Here is a 17,057-nt window from a genome sequence, read left to right as displayed (position 1 = left end):
CACTCTAAATTCTTCAACAGTTCCAAAAACCAGTCCTAATTCCCAAACAATCTTTTCAGCAGTTGTATCAAACACAACTCTATTTGGGGTTTTCTTCCTCCTAACAGGTTTATGCACTACTTGATCAACCTCTTCACCATCTATTTCAAAGCTAGGAACTTCATCACTTAGATAATAAGGTTCATCACCTCCTAGCTTACCAACTAAGCTTTTCCTAATACCATTATTTGTCTCATCATACCCTATATCTGGACCTTTCTCATTAACATTAATCTGATCTGAAGTAGTTCCCCTACTTCTCCTTTGTGATCTTTTGAAATGCCTCTTGGTTGCCCTTATATCTACATACTCTTGATGAACATCACTGTCAACCTCAGTATTTTCACTAGTATCCCCTTCAGATCCTGATTCATCTTCCACTTCATCATCAGTTGGATCATCATCTATTATAGGATAATCAGATGAAGGAGGAGGCACAATAGAAGGAGATGGTGGAGGCACAGTAGAAGACTGAGCTTCAAATGGAGTGTTGGAAGTTTCAGAAGGACCAGTTGTAGGGATGGAAGGAAAAGTAGAAGTAGGAGGCTGATTATTAGGGTTAGAAGTCTCATTAAAAGATTCCTTACCTACCCCACTTTCAGTCACATGGGGGACAAACTCCAATTCAAGTGGGGCCTGATTAGCTTCACTAACCCCATGAAAAACATACACCTCCACTGTATCCCCATCATTCACCATATTGAAAAGGTCAAATATAACCTTATCATTATCAACAAGGACCAATAACCCATCCCACTTGATTAAAAAAAATCACAATCTATTGTATATCCTAGTTCCTTTATGTAGTCCCTCAACTCAAAATAAGACATCCTATCAACATCTACATCTAGGAATTCTGTCACATGCCCCCCAATATATTTAGGTGGTGGACCAAATTCTATTCCCCCCCCCCCCCCATGATACCATCTTAAAGTTATAAGAATAAAAGCCATCCTGAAAAATCATGTAACAACAACAAACACAATTCAAACACACATTTCAATAACTAACTCTAACAAGTTGTACACAACAAACATAATCACTAACAAACAACAACAACAGAAACACTAACTAACAAAAGTAGAATAAAGCACTAACATTAAGCTTTAACAGTACTAACAGAACAAAAACACTAACAATAGCAGTTGTTAGTGTACAAATTGAAGTCTACAAATGTATAAGAGACAAATAATAAGATTCGAACTAAGTGGATAACATCTAGCCCTAACCTAAAACACAATCACAAAACCCTAATCACTAACAGTTGCACTAAGTCAATAACACAATACCCTACACTAACTAAGTCGATTACCCAACATACTCAAAAATATCCTAACAATGGCAATTGTAGGAGATCGATTCTAACACTTCTACACTATAATAATGCATAAAATCAGAATAATCGAAAAAAAGTGCAGATTTTAGAACCCTAACCTGTTAGACCTTCAATCTCCAAGAATCTTCACAAATACACATCAACAACGATCTATAATGATCAACAACGAGATTGTCAACAACAACACTATCGTCAACAAGAACACTGTGTATTTCGTTTGATTTTTTAGGGAAAAGTTGAGAAATGAAATGAAAAGAAGTTCACGAATTTTCTTCAAAAAAAAGGGTCGGGTCGGGTTACCTAGAGAGTGAGCAACACGCGCATTACATAGACGATGAAATGAGTAAAAATGACCAATTTACAATGATATATAGTTGTTTAGTGGTGTGATAGGACACTTTAAAAGTTTAGGTGTTTTATGCAAATATGACACAACTTCGATGCTGTCTTTATGTCTTTTCTCTATAATGAATAATAATTATATTTGCTGATCTAATTTTCGAGCAATTGTAAGGGGAAAAATGTATTGATAAGCTATTTTGCTAAATAGAAAATGTTTTTGTATTAAAAAAACACAAGATAAGACGAGTTTTTGAACAATAAACTGAATTAAAGTAAATAAACAAGATTATAAACAAAATAATAAATTTTTTCAAAAAAGAAACCAAAAATTAAGCAGCAGCGTCGCAAAACCTTAAAAACACATTGGAGAAAACTCCTAATTCTCAGCGCTGTCTTTACAGTACCCCTTTTTGCCCTTCTCTTCCGGCGAAACTCTCCGGCGTTCAAATCAGCAACAATGGCGACCGTCATGCAGAAAATCAAAGATATCGAAGATGAGGTATCAAAAATACACTTGATTTATTACTTTTTGTTTCATCGAAATACCAAAAAAAAAGGGGCAAAAATTCCTATTCAGATGTTTGGATGTTAGTCTAGAATGAAATTATCTTATCAATTCTGTCAACCACCATAGTAGTTTCATGCTTTCCGATACTTATTTCAGTCTTCAAAAAATTAACCTTTTAAAAAATGATTTTTTTGTGAATACTTCTATATGTAAACTCTGCTGAAGAATGAGTGCTTAGTTGAAGTTTTCCGAAGTAGTGTGTCTAGGTTTGTTGTATCTGTCTGAATAACTTAAATCGTTGACATGACATTGTCCCAACGTTATTACTTATTCTGAATTGAGAGGTGGGACGGGCAGAATGAGAAAATTGAACGGGAAACAGGTGTATGGTTTTTTCGAAAAACCCGCAGCCGCTATTTTTAGGTGTGCACGGGTAAAACTCCTGCTCCTATGCAATAGCTGCAGACCACATAGGAGAAACAGGTGTATACTTTTCTGTGATGGAATTTCAGAAATAAAGGAAAATGACAGGGAAATATCTCAGTTTGATTTCCTAATTTGATAATTATTAATACTAATAGCAAGGTTTGATTAAACTGATACAATTTAGTGTGACTTTTGCGTCTCATTCAATTCCAGTTTTCAGATGATTTTTCAAGTTGGTAGTTTATTATGTTGCATAAGCCGTAAAGCATAGTGGATGACTTCAAATGATAGATGATCAAGTTTCAGATGTGTGAAATCCGATAAGTTTGAAACCTTAGAAATAGATTGGAGACGTGCATGTCCACCTGTAGATGGCTCTAGCCTAACATATCTTCTGGCTCTAAATCCATTTCAGCTGTTGTTAGTGGGTTTCTTGACCGAATTAGCTTTTGCTTATTTTTTCATTATTATCAATACTTAAAACTTTGAACATGATGTGTAGACTTGATAGTTTCAATGTTAATGTATCTAAAGTCAAAGAAGAAAAAATCGTATAAATAGTTCAATTCAATTCTGCTTCTATGAATCTTTGTATTTGAATGTATATTGGAGCCTATTCTTTAAACTTTTTTGTTCAGTTTGTATTCACTCAATTATAATGTCCACAGAGATTTGTGTCTAGTGGTAGGAGTGTAGCATATTATCCGTGAGTTAGGCACATGTCACGAGTATAAACTCTACCACAGAATAAAGTCTGGTATATTTGTCGAGAAGGGTAAAAGGGGGTGGTGGTGTTATCTGCAAAGTTCTGAACCTTGCATCAGTGGCCTTTCAGGATTTAACGGCTACAAAATAATATGCCTCTAGTAGTATGACACCCTTTATTTCCATGCACTGAATAGGCATTACTGTTGACTAGAAAATGTAAATTTTTCTCTTTGATTGCAGATGGCTAAGACCCAAAAGAACAAAGCGACTGCTCATCATCTCGGTTTGTTAAAGGTAGCACATTCACAAGAATTTTCTTGCTTAATTTATGAGGTCACACAATTTATTCTGCCAGGTCATTGATATGCAATTGGGTTGCTTATGTTCTACAGTCGTATATTGTAGACAGTCTCACTCTAAATTTATATTTGGACTTTGGAGGTTGCTTTTTTTTAAAAAAAAAAATCACTGTCTGCTTTATAATCAAGAATCATAGCCATTGACAGTTGACTTTTTTTCACAATCAGGTTTATAATCAAGACTCTTAAGTCTTAACTATACACAAGACATAACCAACAACTGGCAAACCCTTTGTGACCAAACTATAATTTATTCTTTTGTTATCATGCTTTCTAGTACAATACTATAACAGTGATGCTAGTGAATGCCTTTCTGCTGTCCAAATGTAATGACAAGTTGAAATATAATGTCCCCAAAAATGCAACCCCCCCCCCCCCCCCCCCAAAAAAAAAAAAAAAACAAGAAGAAGAAGAAAAACAATCCCCATGTTTGACCTATGAAATCTGCCAATGCTTTGAGTTGTTTTCTCTAGTTTAGATATTAGTTAATCTGAGAAATATCTGTTTTATATACTTATCAGAAAAAAGAAGAACTCTCTGTTATAAAGTGATTTTGACTTTTTAAAACATTTAAGGAGATATTTAGGGGAAACGTGAAGATTAATGCTAGTTTGGATCTTAAATTCTTGAGTTATTTTCTGCATACTTTATACCTCTGTCATTTAATGCAATGCGAGATGCTTTTAGGGGGACCTCCGAAGCTATCCTAATCTTGAAGGCTAGAAAACCTTTTTCCTTGGTGTAAAAACTGAAATGCAAATAATATTTATCTCTTTTGAATTTCCTTGGCTTCTTAAGTTCTGTATAGAAGCCATGCTTCTGGTAAATTGTTTCTTCTGGATATTATTAATAATATAACCATTATTTCATAAAACGGAAACTCTTCTGTTATTCTTTTCCATCTATTAGAAAACTTCGCGTTTACTATTTTCATCGAATTATGTTTTAATACATTAGTCTTTTTGCTCTTATTGCTTGAATAGTTCATTTCATTTTCATAAGCTGTGACATTTTCCATTTAGAGCTACTTGAATTAGCATAAAATAATAGTCTTAGATATAACTGATGTTGTAGTTTGACATCATTGTAACACTTCTTGAACTCCAAAACTTGATTTTCTTTATGAACTCCATTTTGTATAATATCAGAACTTTTGCTTTTAGTTTTTTGTTTGTCACGGTCTCGAGACTTTTAACATGTAAGAACTAACTAGGTAAATTCTGTTTCTATGGTTATTTTACTGCACAATCAGTTTTTCATACTACAAAGTAATAGTCTTGTATGGTTGTCAAAAAAAAAAGAAAAAGAAAATACTTGTCTTGTGATGCAATGCATGGTTAGGCAAAGCTGGCAAAACTTTGAAAGGAGCTGTAATAGCGTCTCAATTTAGCATAGGATAATTCTGTTATGTATAACTCATGGTGTTGTTTCATATCAGTATAACACATTTCTAACTCCAAACCTCGATGTTTTAATTCTTTTCCAGAAGTCTAGTTGGTATAGTATCAGAATTTCTGCATTTATTTTTTGTTAATAGATGCAGTAACATGGGATAACTATATCTAGTTTCTCACTCTCATTCATCTCTGGTTTTGTATCTATTTTTTCACACTCATTCTTTGCTGAAATCTTTACATGTATAAAATTAACTAGGTAAATCTACAATCAATTTGAAGAGATTTCACTTGCTATGGTTATTTTATTGTACAGTTACTTTTCATAGTACAAACTAACCGTCTTGTGATGCAATTCATGGTTAGGCAAAACTGGCGAAACTTCGAAGGGAACTTCTTACACCTACGTCAAAAGGTGGTGGTGGAGCTGGAGAAGGTTTTGATGTTACAAAAAGTGGTGATGCAAGAGTTGGTTTAGTAGGTTTTCCTTCAGTTGGAAAATCGACTCTCTTGAACAAACTGACAGGAACTTTTTCTGAGGTTTGTAACCATCCAGTGATATTTATGTTAGTTATCTAGTACTTTGATTGTCTTAGTATTGTATTTTGACTTGGTGCAGATGTACCATAAGAGGTAAAGTTTTATCACTTTTGTGAAAACTATGAAAAAGGGGTCTTGCATTAGCTTTTCAGAAGTTTGAATTTTAGTATCAAATAGCATATGGAAAAGTTTTCAGCTGAAGGTCAGCTTTTCTTAAGAATAATTTGAAGGAAATGATGACAATCCTTTTTTAGTAGAGGAAGTACCAACTACCATGAAGGAAAACCCACCCTGGATATATACTTCAGAGGCATAATGCACCAGATGCAGTTTTTATGAGAAGCATGTGTAAGTATATTTAGATGATATTCTAATTAAAATTGGCTGGATTTAGTCGAGATAGGGTTGTTCAAGTGAAAGAGACCTCCACCTTGAACCAGAGGCTGGATATCCAACTTACCAAGGGGAAAAGCTGGACAAAGCCACTGTTGGCCCCGGACCCTTGTTTGGGTATGGTGGTAGTCAGTGGGTGTTACCATATTAAAATATGCTTTGGTTTTATGAACCCTGTAGATCTGTTGAATGTGCCCTTTTTAGAGTTATATTGTGTTAACGGGAATGAGTTTGATCTCTGGCTCTTATGCTGTGTAAGAGGATAAGTATTGCCAGATACAATTTCAAATGCTTGTGGATTGGAAGTTCATATGCTTTTGGAAAGAAGACAGATTTTCTAAGGTCTATGAGTAATGAACTTTACATTGATCAGAAAGCAGTACAAAAATGCAAAATGATGTTGTCTTTCAGATGAGGAGTTGTACTCTTCACAAATGGTTAACCTGATTGCAGAATGAAAGTAAAAGCAAAAAAAAAAAAAGAGAGGAGAAAATATATAATTCTTCTAGGAAATGCAGTTTTTTAATGTACATGAAATTTAGTCTGTGACATTAACTGAAAAATTTAATGATGAATGTATTAGGGAGAATGAAATATCATCTAGAATAGAAGAAGCATGAGGGAAACAAATTAACACTTTAGCTCGACAGATGTACGAAGATGCTTTCTTGCATTCTTCTTTCTTTTTAGCGTTTGCAGGTGATAACATTCAACAGAAAAGAATTGCTTAGTAGGTTAAGCTGTTATGGACGATGGATGAATTTCCTACCAGCAAAAAGATAATCGCCTGATCTGGATCTTCTTTACAGTTCACTGCAGTAGGATTGCCATGACTAGAGTCTGAATAGAGATGGATATGCACTGGAAACATAGAATTTTATTTGAATATAATGTTGGACGAGTCTACACATGGAAGTTACATTTAATGTCAAATTCTGTTTCTATAGTTGTTTACTGACTTTTGGTAGCTAATTAGTTTATTCGTTTTGAACTTCTTAAGATAATGATCAGAGAACAGGGAAATTGAAGTGACAGTGTTAGTTATGGAACAAACTCCTAATCGGGGTCCCTAACTTGATCAATTTGAATGCATGTATGATTAGCTATAAATTTACTTGAAGTATAGTAGAACAAGTTGCTCAAGTTTGTATTTCTGGAAACTTAACTTTGTTCTTATATAATGTTTTTCCTTGTCTACTGTTTTCTACTTTTATTTCTTTTTTCCTCTTTTATGGATGGGAGTGGACAAGAGTTTTACTTTTCACTATACTTTCTAATTTGGAAGTTAGATCTAATTTCTTTTCACCTGGTGAGCTGCCAATCAGAACATATTCACTTCATTTTGATTCTTGTCAGTCAAAAAACACACAATTTTCTACTGTAACTTTTGGGGACCACCAAAAGAACTTTGAAGTAGTGGCAAGAAAAGGTGTGGGTAGTTATTAATCCTGAATCTGGTCCGTATTTTAAAACCGAAAGAAACTCTTTTCTAAGTAAGAATGACCTATGATCATTTGTCGTGCGTGCTACTTCAATCTGTTCTCCAAGAAAATATAATCTAATTTGTTAGGTTTTGCTTGACACTTCTAGGAACAATATGATGAAACTTCACACTGCAGTCAGTTTTCCATATGTTTTTCCCCTAACAGCCTTTTCTGTGGTTGACAGGTTGCTTCATACGAATTTACCACCTTAACTTGCATTCCTGGTGTCATCATGTATCGGGGAGCTAAAATTCAGGTACCTGACACCTTTATGATTTTTTTAATGCCTGGCACTTGAGGACTCTTCGCAGTTCAGATAAAGTTTGCTACCTGTGCAAATAAAACTGTCAACTTGAAAAAGTGCTGCTCTTTCGAGGAGTATAAGAATTGATTTCTTTAAATATAAATACTAATTTCATACACTTGTTTCCAGAAATATTTGAAAACAGATTCTTGTAATAAGTAAAAGAAAATTTGAAAACAGATTCTTGTAATAAGTAAAAGAAAATTTGAAAACAGTTTAAACTACTTACTCTGCAATTAGATTTTCTTCCTTGAAATGCGGTAGTAGATCAATTAGCCACTCCTCATCTCTTAGCTTCAACTGTATAATCCAGATAATCAGAGGAAAGTGAACTCTGAAAGGCAGTCACCTAACTTGTCGGTCCCTTGAAGTGTACTTTTTCTCAGTTCCAATGGGAAGTATGTTGAATAATGTTTATGTTGATATCACACTATATGTAAGACGTGGCTTCACTAATAAAAAATGTTGTGGTTTCATCTGTAAATTGTTTTTCTTATATATCAGTAATGATGTGACTCTTTCCTTTTATAAGCTAAAAACTAGTGCTATTCTCTGCTAGCGTGAGTATTATAAATTTGTCTAGAAGAACCTGCACTTCTTGCAATTTTATTCGTGGCATCACATATTACAAGAGCTTTTCCCCATTAATATTCTCTTATTGGTCTTTCGTTCATGGACTTATTTTGCAGAGATTATGATGCAAGTATTTCTTTTGGTGATAATAATGTAGGGATTGATTACTTGTAGGGATTTCTTGTTTTGATTAATTCATGTCCATGTACCTTTTTTATTCAACATTTATCTTGCATAAAAGAATAGATAGGTTCTTGCATAACTTATGCATGTGTTGACACCAACCTAATGCTGTATTGAGTTGTATGACATTTATTTTGTTCTTGTACAACCAAGATATAACTTAAACATAATATTATGTTGAGATTTTCTTATTAGTGAAGTAAACTAAATGAGCCCTAAGTTAAAGCATTATTGGAGCCAAGTGCGCTAAGCTGGCCTGGATTTTGAAGGTCTTGCCTCGAGAAGGAAAATGGTCAAAGACAAGTCGACGTGGAATGAATTACATTAAATGCTTTTCAGTGCAAAAGACCAATGTATATGGAAAATTTTGGGTTTTGGCCATCAAGGGATTAATAAGTTGTGATGTGTTATGTATTATACCATCATCTTCTAAAAATTTGCTCTCTGTTTAAAATGTCGGGCATAAATGTACGTATTCATAACATTGGGCTTCTCAAGCCAAACCGGTCCATTTCCCTAAAATTAACCCAGCATTAATCCATTTTTCATTTTTCCCCTTGGCCTTTCTTTAAAATTTATAAGAGAGATCTCCCTGCCTGGTGGCAAATACAGGCAGTAAAAAAAAGCACTAATCCTCAAACAAGATATCAGTGATTAAGAGGATGTAAATAACTCAAGTTGCAGATGCCAGGTGGTGAAGTAGTACTAAGTTTTCCTAATTCATAGAACTCATTAACCCACTTCTTATTATTGTAAATAAGTAGGATACATGATGAACAGTAGGGAAGACTAATTAGCTTTTACACTTGGTATCTTTGTTTATTCTGTTTTCCTTTGATTTGTGTTTATTGACATCCTAACAGATTATCCATCTCACAAGCATCAAAATATTGTTAATTCTTGAGTTTTGTTTAATATAAAACTCTCTTGCTTATCCCTTTTGCCAATATGCTTGGCAGTTGTTGGACCTCCCAGGAATTATTGAGGGTGCCAAGGATGGAAAAGGTAGAGGAAGGCAGGTAAAGTATTGCGTTTGCAACTTCGCTATCTCGTGATTTCTTTAGTACCACATATTTTATCATAAGAAAAGGTAGATTTAATTCATAAGGAATCTGTATCCAAGACTATGAGTAGATACATTTGAAACCTAAGACAATGATGCCTAAAATGGATTGCTCACCAGTCATGATGAGCGTCAGTCGAGAAGATACAAAGATATTCCACATTGAGTATGCCCTCTGCTTTCGCTTCTTATTTGTTGTCCCAAAATGAGTATAAAATTTTATTTTTTACTTATTTAGAAACTATTTAAACTGTACAAGCCTAAGTTTCCATTAAAATGAGTTGTTATACACCCAATTGAATATAAATTACAAAAACAAACATCAAAGAGTAATTTGGTAACTAATGCATTATAAACTTATTTCTCAAGAGTCCGTCTTTCTTAAAATTCTTGTCCTATCAGAGAGTTCCAAATAATTTGGAGTAGAGAGGATGCACTGATAAAAAAATTGGAATGGAGTATATGAAACCACTAAAGGTCATCTCTTAAAGCAAATACACCACACTGATGATACAGCCAGAGTCACATCCAGCTTTACATTTGTTATTTTCCTTTTCTTACTCTACTTATAATGAATAGATATGATATATGCTACAGATCAGTCAAGGGTATATTAGGGTAAAAAAGGACCCGAACAATTCAGCTATATTGAAGATGTGAAAACTACTGTAAAATTACAGAAAGAAAGGAGAAGGTTTTGATATTACATACTAACTAGATACACCATATCTTGGCCGACAAAGTCCCATTCCCTCAAATCCCTCTGTTCCTCTTTACTCTTGTAAGTAGGTCTAATGAAATGGTGAGAGATCGTGACTATTGTTGTATGACATAGAACCTCGAGTCTTCACCTTCATCTCAAGTTCTTATTAAGAACTAGTTGGTGAGCTTAATATGGTTTACCTTGTGATTGATGACAAATGCAGGTTATCAGTACTGCCAGGACATGCAATTGTATACTTATTGTCCTCGATGCAATAAAGCCAATCACTCACAAACGTCTCATAGAGAAAGAGCTCGAGGGATTTGGCATTAGGTAATAGGCTGTTATGTATGTGTTTGCCTTGTGTAGTTCGCTTCCCCCCCCCCCCCCCCCACCCCAATCGATTCACAATTCTTGGTGCTTTTCCCCAGGTTGAACAAGGAACCACCTAATATGACATTCAGGAAGAAGGAGAAGGGTGGTATTAATTTGACGTCAACGGTTACCAATACCCATTTGGACCTCGACACTGTGAAGGCCATATGCAGCGAATACAGAATACATAATGCTGATGTTCATCTTAGGTATGATGCAACTGCTGATGACCTGATTGATGTCATTGAAGGCAGTAGAGTATACACACCTTGCATCTATGTTGTGAACAAAATTGATCAAATCACAATGGAAGAGCTGGAGATTCTGGATAAACTTCCGCACTATTGTCCAATCAGGTAGGCATCCATGTTTTACAGAAGTTTCATGGGTAACAACATAAGAAGACCTACGATAAAGTTGAATGAAATTCATTACTGCCTAATAGAAATGTAAACTTCTTTAATATTTTTCGATGAATTCTATCAGAAATATGCACTTCTTTAATAAAACTTAGAGTTTCTTGAAGATGAACATACATCAGTGATCAGACTCCGTTATATTGGTAAAATCCTGATTAGTGCTGCGTATGCCACTTTATTCCCTCCATTAGCATTTGAGCTGCACATAGTTTTTCCCATTTTAGTTGACCCTACTTCTAGTCAATTTTTTTCTTCTCAATTTCCAGTATGGTCAGACTCGGATTTCATTTGGCTGGCAAACATCATGTTGCAATTACAAGTATCCAATAAGAGAACATATTAATGTGTGTAGTTGAACCAGTTCTACTAAACATCACTTCAACTGCACCATACTGTAAAGAGGCTAGGTATTTAACTGCTAGATCTTTTCAGGAGATTGGATTGGTACCATCCACACGAAATAGGCTTGGCCATTGAACCTCATGAATTCAGGGTTAAGGATTGCTTAAAAAAGTTATAAATTGATACGAGTGCTCTATACATTTTCTGTCTGTGTTTCACGACTCTTTTTTATTTACATTTCTGTGAGGTTGCTCTTGACTTTTTCTCATTGCATGTGTTGTGATTCAGAAGAATTAATTTCGTTATATTTCTAGATTTACAACATATCGAGATTCTTTGAACGTTAGTAAGAGTAATAGATGATTCTATTTTGTATTTTTCTAGTAGAAGTTACTTGATTACATTGGGTATGTTGTTGTTGTAGTAGAAGATTACTTTGGTAGTAAAGAACAACTACTTACCACATTGCATATATAACCAAGACACTCATATATGAAGCTGTTATTATATATTGTTACAAGTTACACTCAATTCAGAATAAGTTCTCGGACTTTTTACATGGTATCCAAACTTGAAGCTTCTACGGCCTTAGTAGAGATCTAATCTGCTTCACTTACTGTAAAGTGACATAATGCTCTGCTTTTCTAACCATGACTGTTCCACCAACATTACTTCTTCACGGAAATTTATGATTCTGCTCAAATTGCTATGTTTAGAATGTGGTACCTGCTGGAATCATTTTTATTTCATGTTTTCTCGTTTCCCTTAAGAATATACCAATATTATTGTAAAATACTTTTTGTATGATTTCCAGTGCTCATTTGGAATGGAATCTTGATGGCCTGCTGGAGAAGATTTGGGAATATCTTAGTCTAACCCGCATATACACAAAGCCGAAGGGAATGAATCCAGACTATGAGGATCCAGTTATTCTATCATCAAAGAGGAGGACAGTGGAGGACTTCTGTGACAGAATCCACAAGGATATGGTTAAACAATTCAAATAGTACGTTTTTTCCTCACAAAACTTCCCTACATTTTACATAATGGAATAAAAGTACCTTTTATATGTGTTGTCAAGAGGATGGGCTTAAGTATGGCATCTTTCTTTAGAAAGAAAGGGAAAGAGACCCTAAAGCGAGACATGACGAGGGTCTTGTAATTGTCAAGGGACAATTCTGCATAAATTTGGGGGAAAAGTGTGATCTTTCGTTTGTGAACCTCCACCTTGAACGGTAAGGACCTTCTCTCCCATGGCCCAAAAATGGCAACGAAATGGAGAACGGATTGTGATGGGAGATGGAGATGGGTGCTCGGAATTTCATATAGTTACTGAAACTCCAAAGGAACAGGATATTGCAAACTCTTGACACCTTGGCTAACCTTCCTTAAAAAATTGAACTTGATTTACTGCTAAGATGTATTGTTACCATTCTTTTTCTAAAAAATAGAAGGAACTGCTAAAATGCTTCTTGAGCTAGGAACCAGGTATTGCTAGCCAGATAGATGCTTAATCTCATTTCCATTCCCCTTCTTTTTTTTTGTTTTCTTTAATGATGAGAAACAGGACTACATCTGGTGAAACATTAGTGAAGCATAATTAATATAAAAATGAAGCAATTTCATTTATAGCAATAATTGGATGAAGGTTAAGAGACTGTTTGGATTGACTAATTTTAAGTGCTCTTAAGCTAAAATAGCTTTTAAGCACTTTTGGAGTGTTTGGGTAATTAAAAAAAGTGCTTATAAGCACTTAGTTTTAAGCTAAAATAATAAAAATAAGTCAAAAGACGTAAGTTATGATTTCTAACTTGTGGCTTTTGGCTTACAAGTCAAAAATCAAAAGCCAATCCAAAACGGATTTATAAATCAGAGAGATTTACAATCATGAGTTCTAACATAGTTCTGTGCGCTCTCCTGATCCATTTGGTTGAAGCTTCTTTTATCATCAGTACCTGCACCTGGGAGCTGGGAATCAGCATTTGAGCTTTAGTGTTATACTAACTCACATGCTTAATGTGCTTTCTCTTTGAGGATTTTTTTCCATTGGCTTCACATCATTGATTTAGTAAAGTGTCATAGAATTGTGAGCTTTTAGGTTTGATATTGTTTGGTTGCTATTATCTGCCTCCTTTAACAAACATTTGCCTTGGTTGCTGCAGTGCCCTGGTTTGGGGTTCAAGTGCAAAACACAAGCCTCAGAGGGTGGGCAAGGTAAATTCTTCTGAACTGCTTGTACATTTTATCCAATGGTTTCTTTGTTTTCTGCAATTATGATGCCGATCTTTACTCCTTCTCTGTACCAGGAACATGAACTAGAAGATGAAGACGTCGTCCAAATCATCAAGAAAGTGTAATTGCAGAAATTGTATCTTGATTGCTGAAGTTGATGCATATCTATAACACTAAAGCTTTCCATCACATGTTGAGGTTTGTCCTAGCTTGCAAAGCTTGGTTTTGTTGTTCTTTTTCCGGTACGTAGATCTAGTTTGAACAAAGTACAGCTTGATGTGTACGTTGTCACTGTCAAGCTATATCGAGTATCTGCACGCATGCTGGCTAAATCATCTTATGTATCATCTAAAAAAATTCCATGACAACTACTAGTGTTTTTTGAAAATTTTGAGTTGAATCTTTCTTCAAAATCTGCATTACGTAAATGAGGACTTCCCATGCGTTTTTTTACATGGTGCAACTTGGTTTTTTTACATGGTGCAATTTGGATTAGTTTTTCTTCAAATTTCAAAATATGCTGGTAAGTAAATAAGTACAAGATTGAAATGCATCAACTCCTGACTATCAAACTTGCCCAGTACATATGACGGGTCAATTTTTGTGTACCTTGACTAATTCCACGAGATATCTGCCCTAGGTAACCTTGTCTAACAAGGTGTTGTTTAGTAAAGTAGTTTATTAGGAATGCATGCATTAACTCTTGTATTATTAGTCCCTTATTTGGTACACTTTACGGTGGTACACTATAGGGGTCGTTTGGTTACTCCAAAAAAGAGACATCTTATTCATGTATAAAAAGTTGTTTTAGCTTTAGTATGTTTGGTAGAGTTTTGTATTAGCAGGGGTGTGCAGTGGTCGGTTCAGTTTTATGTATTATTTGGTTTGGTTTTCGGTTTTTAAATATGCTACCCGATAATGAACCAATGTTTATCGGTTTTCGGTTTATTCAATAAGAAAATGTCCGTAAGATATTATATGACTTCTCACTTCTTTAAATATAGTACAAAGGCTATAATTAAATGTCATCGTCAAAACATAGTATGGGATTTTTTGATGTTAATCAAATTACGGATCGTTAAAAATTTGCAAATGCTACAACCTACAATTACAAACTAAACTAATATCAAATAGTCCAACTATACTAAAATTAAAATCAAATAGCTACAATAGCGAATCCTTACTTTATTCTTTAGATTTTTAGTAAACAATAAAAACTAGTAAAATGGCCAAGCGTGAAGTGGATAGAGTAATAATTTGATATAGTTATAGTGTCTAGTTATATATTAAACTATTAATATTTAATAATTAGGTAAAGTAAAATAGTAAATTATTATCGTTTTATTGGGTTATCAGTTTATTTAATAATCCAGTAGTAAAAATCGATACCGAAGAAATAACTCAATAATTTTTTTATAAATCCATTAAAAATCCAATAACGCAATAATATTTTTTCGGTTTGATTTTTGCAAACGCCTATGTATTAGGTATATAAGTCAACATAACTTATATCATGTTTGGTTGCATTTTTTATAGTCCTACATAATTTATACCAATATAACTTATGAGGGAATCTATGTGTAAAGTTATGCAGGGTAGAATGTAGAATAAGTTATGTGGGTAATAGTTATACATGTATTATATGATAAATTACATATTTATCCTATTTATTTATTTTTTTGTTTAATTGGAAACTTTAATGTTTTCCTATATTTACGTTTATATATATATATATATATAGGTCATTTTTATTTTTTTTAATTTCTTTTATTTTTAATTGGAAATTTTATTGTTTCCTATCTACATGTGTTGTTTTTATTTCTTATTATATAGATTATTTTCATTTTTTATATACTTGCAGTTTTCATTAATTTATGCAAATATAAATAATTTTTTAATATTAAAAATTGATTGTATATTTTTAATGGTACATATGCTAATCAAATATTAGCATTATATATTATTCAATATATTCCACGTTTTATTAGCATGTATTATTATTTTATAAATAATATATATTAATAATTTACAATAAGTTTAATATTCAATAGTTAATAATTCATGTATTGTAATCTCTACATAACTAAATAACACATACATAACTAATATCCACATAGTTAATACTCACATAATTAAATTCAACATGACTAAACCATGCACAACTAAACGTTGTATAAATAAACTTTATTTAGCTAATACCTGCATAACTTTAACCAGTAATAAAATGATCCCCTAATGTTACGTATAGTTGTACACTCTATTGTGTATTGAGGAGTGTATTATTAATTACATGAATTTTTAGGGATTAGTAATGCATAGAGACTTAATACATGCATTAGTATGATTAAAGACACAATTATCCCTTAGAAGTACTTTTTAATTTTTTTTCACCATAATTATGGAGGATATTTTTGAAAATAAATATTTGTGTACGATGCATGCTATTTTAATATACCAATCAAATAATGCATAAGAAATAATATATACATAATTAATACAAGCATTATTAATACACATTATTTCTATACACTCTATCAAATGATCCCCAGGTGTTTGTTTTTTGTCTTTGTTAAGTTTTGAACCTAAAACTTTAAAATTTCAACTACTTTATTGAACGCTAGACCACATCTAGGTGCGACAAATTAATCTGTTTAAAAACTATTTACTTCTAATATTTGGGAAACTAATCTAGTGGGAATTGTCCTTGTGATTAATTTTTTTTAAAAAACCATTTACTTCTACTATTTGGGATACTAATCTAATGGGAACTGTCCTTGTAATGAAAAGGAAAGAGAGACTCAGAATATAATTTCTCATTTTATTTAGATTTGTATATGGTCTTTAACATCAGTAATAATATTTTATTTAAATTATCTTTATCTCTACTTATTTTATATTTCACTAATTTGTACAGAAATTGATTGGAGTAAAAAAAAAATAACAAATATTGCTTGCTTTTTTTTTCTCTTAAACATCAGATATTTTGGATCAAACTTTATTGTCAAAAAAAGAAGAAGATCAATATTTATATCTGGAACTAGAAGGAGCAATTACTATCATGGTGCAAATCCAAAATATTGACATCCACTACCATTGTAGTCCAAAAATTCGACAACACCAATTAGAATTGTCAGCTCACTTTTTTTTTTTCATTGAACACTATTTCCTCTATTGTAATAATTGTGGAAATGGCTAAAAAGAAGTTAAAATGTGATGAAGAAAATAGTTGAAAATGTTCATGTCTTTCAAATAATAAATGAACAAATCATTATTTTTTTAAGAATCAATGTTCATGATGGGTAGAACTCAAGAAGTGATACGTATAGTTGGGGTC

The 17,057-nt window shown here is 33.2% G+C and overlaps 1 protein-coding gene across 1 annotated transcript; it reads left to right on the top strand.

Annotated features, from left to right (window-relative positions):
• Positions 1–2,005: 2,005 nt before the first annotated feature.
• On the top strand, positions 2,006–14,151 carry LOC101255787 (developmentally-regulated G-protein 3). The gene is made up of 10 exons (XM_004237412.4): positions 2,006–2,216; positions 3,600–3,653; positions 5,479–5,652; positions 7,714–7,785; positions 9,549–9,608; positions 10,579–10,688; positions 10,787–11,086; positions 12,306–12,497; positions 13,654–13,705; positions 13,798–14,151. Exons 1-10 carry the CDS (start codon positions 2,175–2,177, stop codon positions 13,846–13,848), a joined length of 1,107 nt encoding a protein of 368 aa, XP_004237460.1. The 5' UTR covers positions 2,006–2,174; the 3' UTR covers positions 13,849–14,151.
• The last annotated feature ends 2,906 nt before the right edge of the window (positions 14,152–17,057 follow it).

The sequence above is a fragment of the Solanum lycopersicum genome, chromosome 4, assembly GCF_036512215.1.
Source record: "Solanum lycopersicum chromosome 4, SLM_r2.1".
Lineage (NCBI taxonomy): Eukaryota > Viridiplantae > Streptophyta > Magnoliopsida > Solanales > Solanaceae > Solanum > Solanum lycopersicum.
The sequence above is the reverse complement of the archived record's forward strand: the minus strand, read 5'-3'. Positions and strand labels throughout refer to the sequence as shown.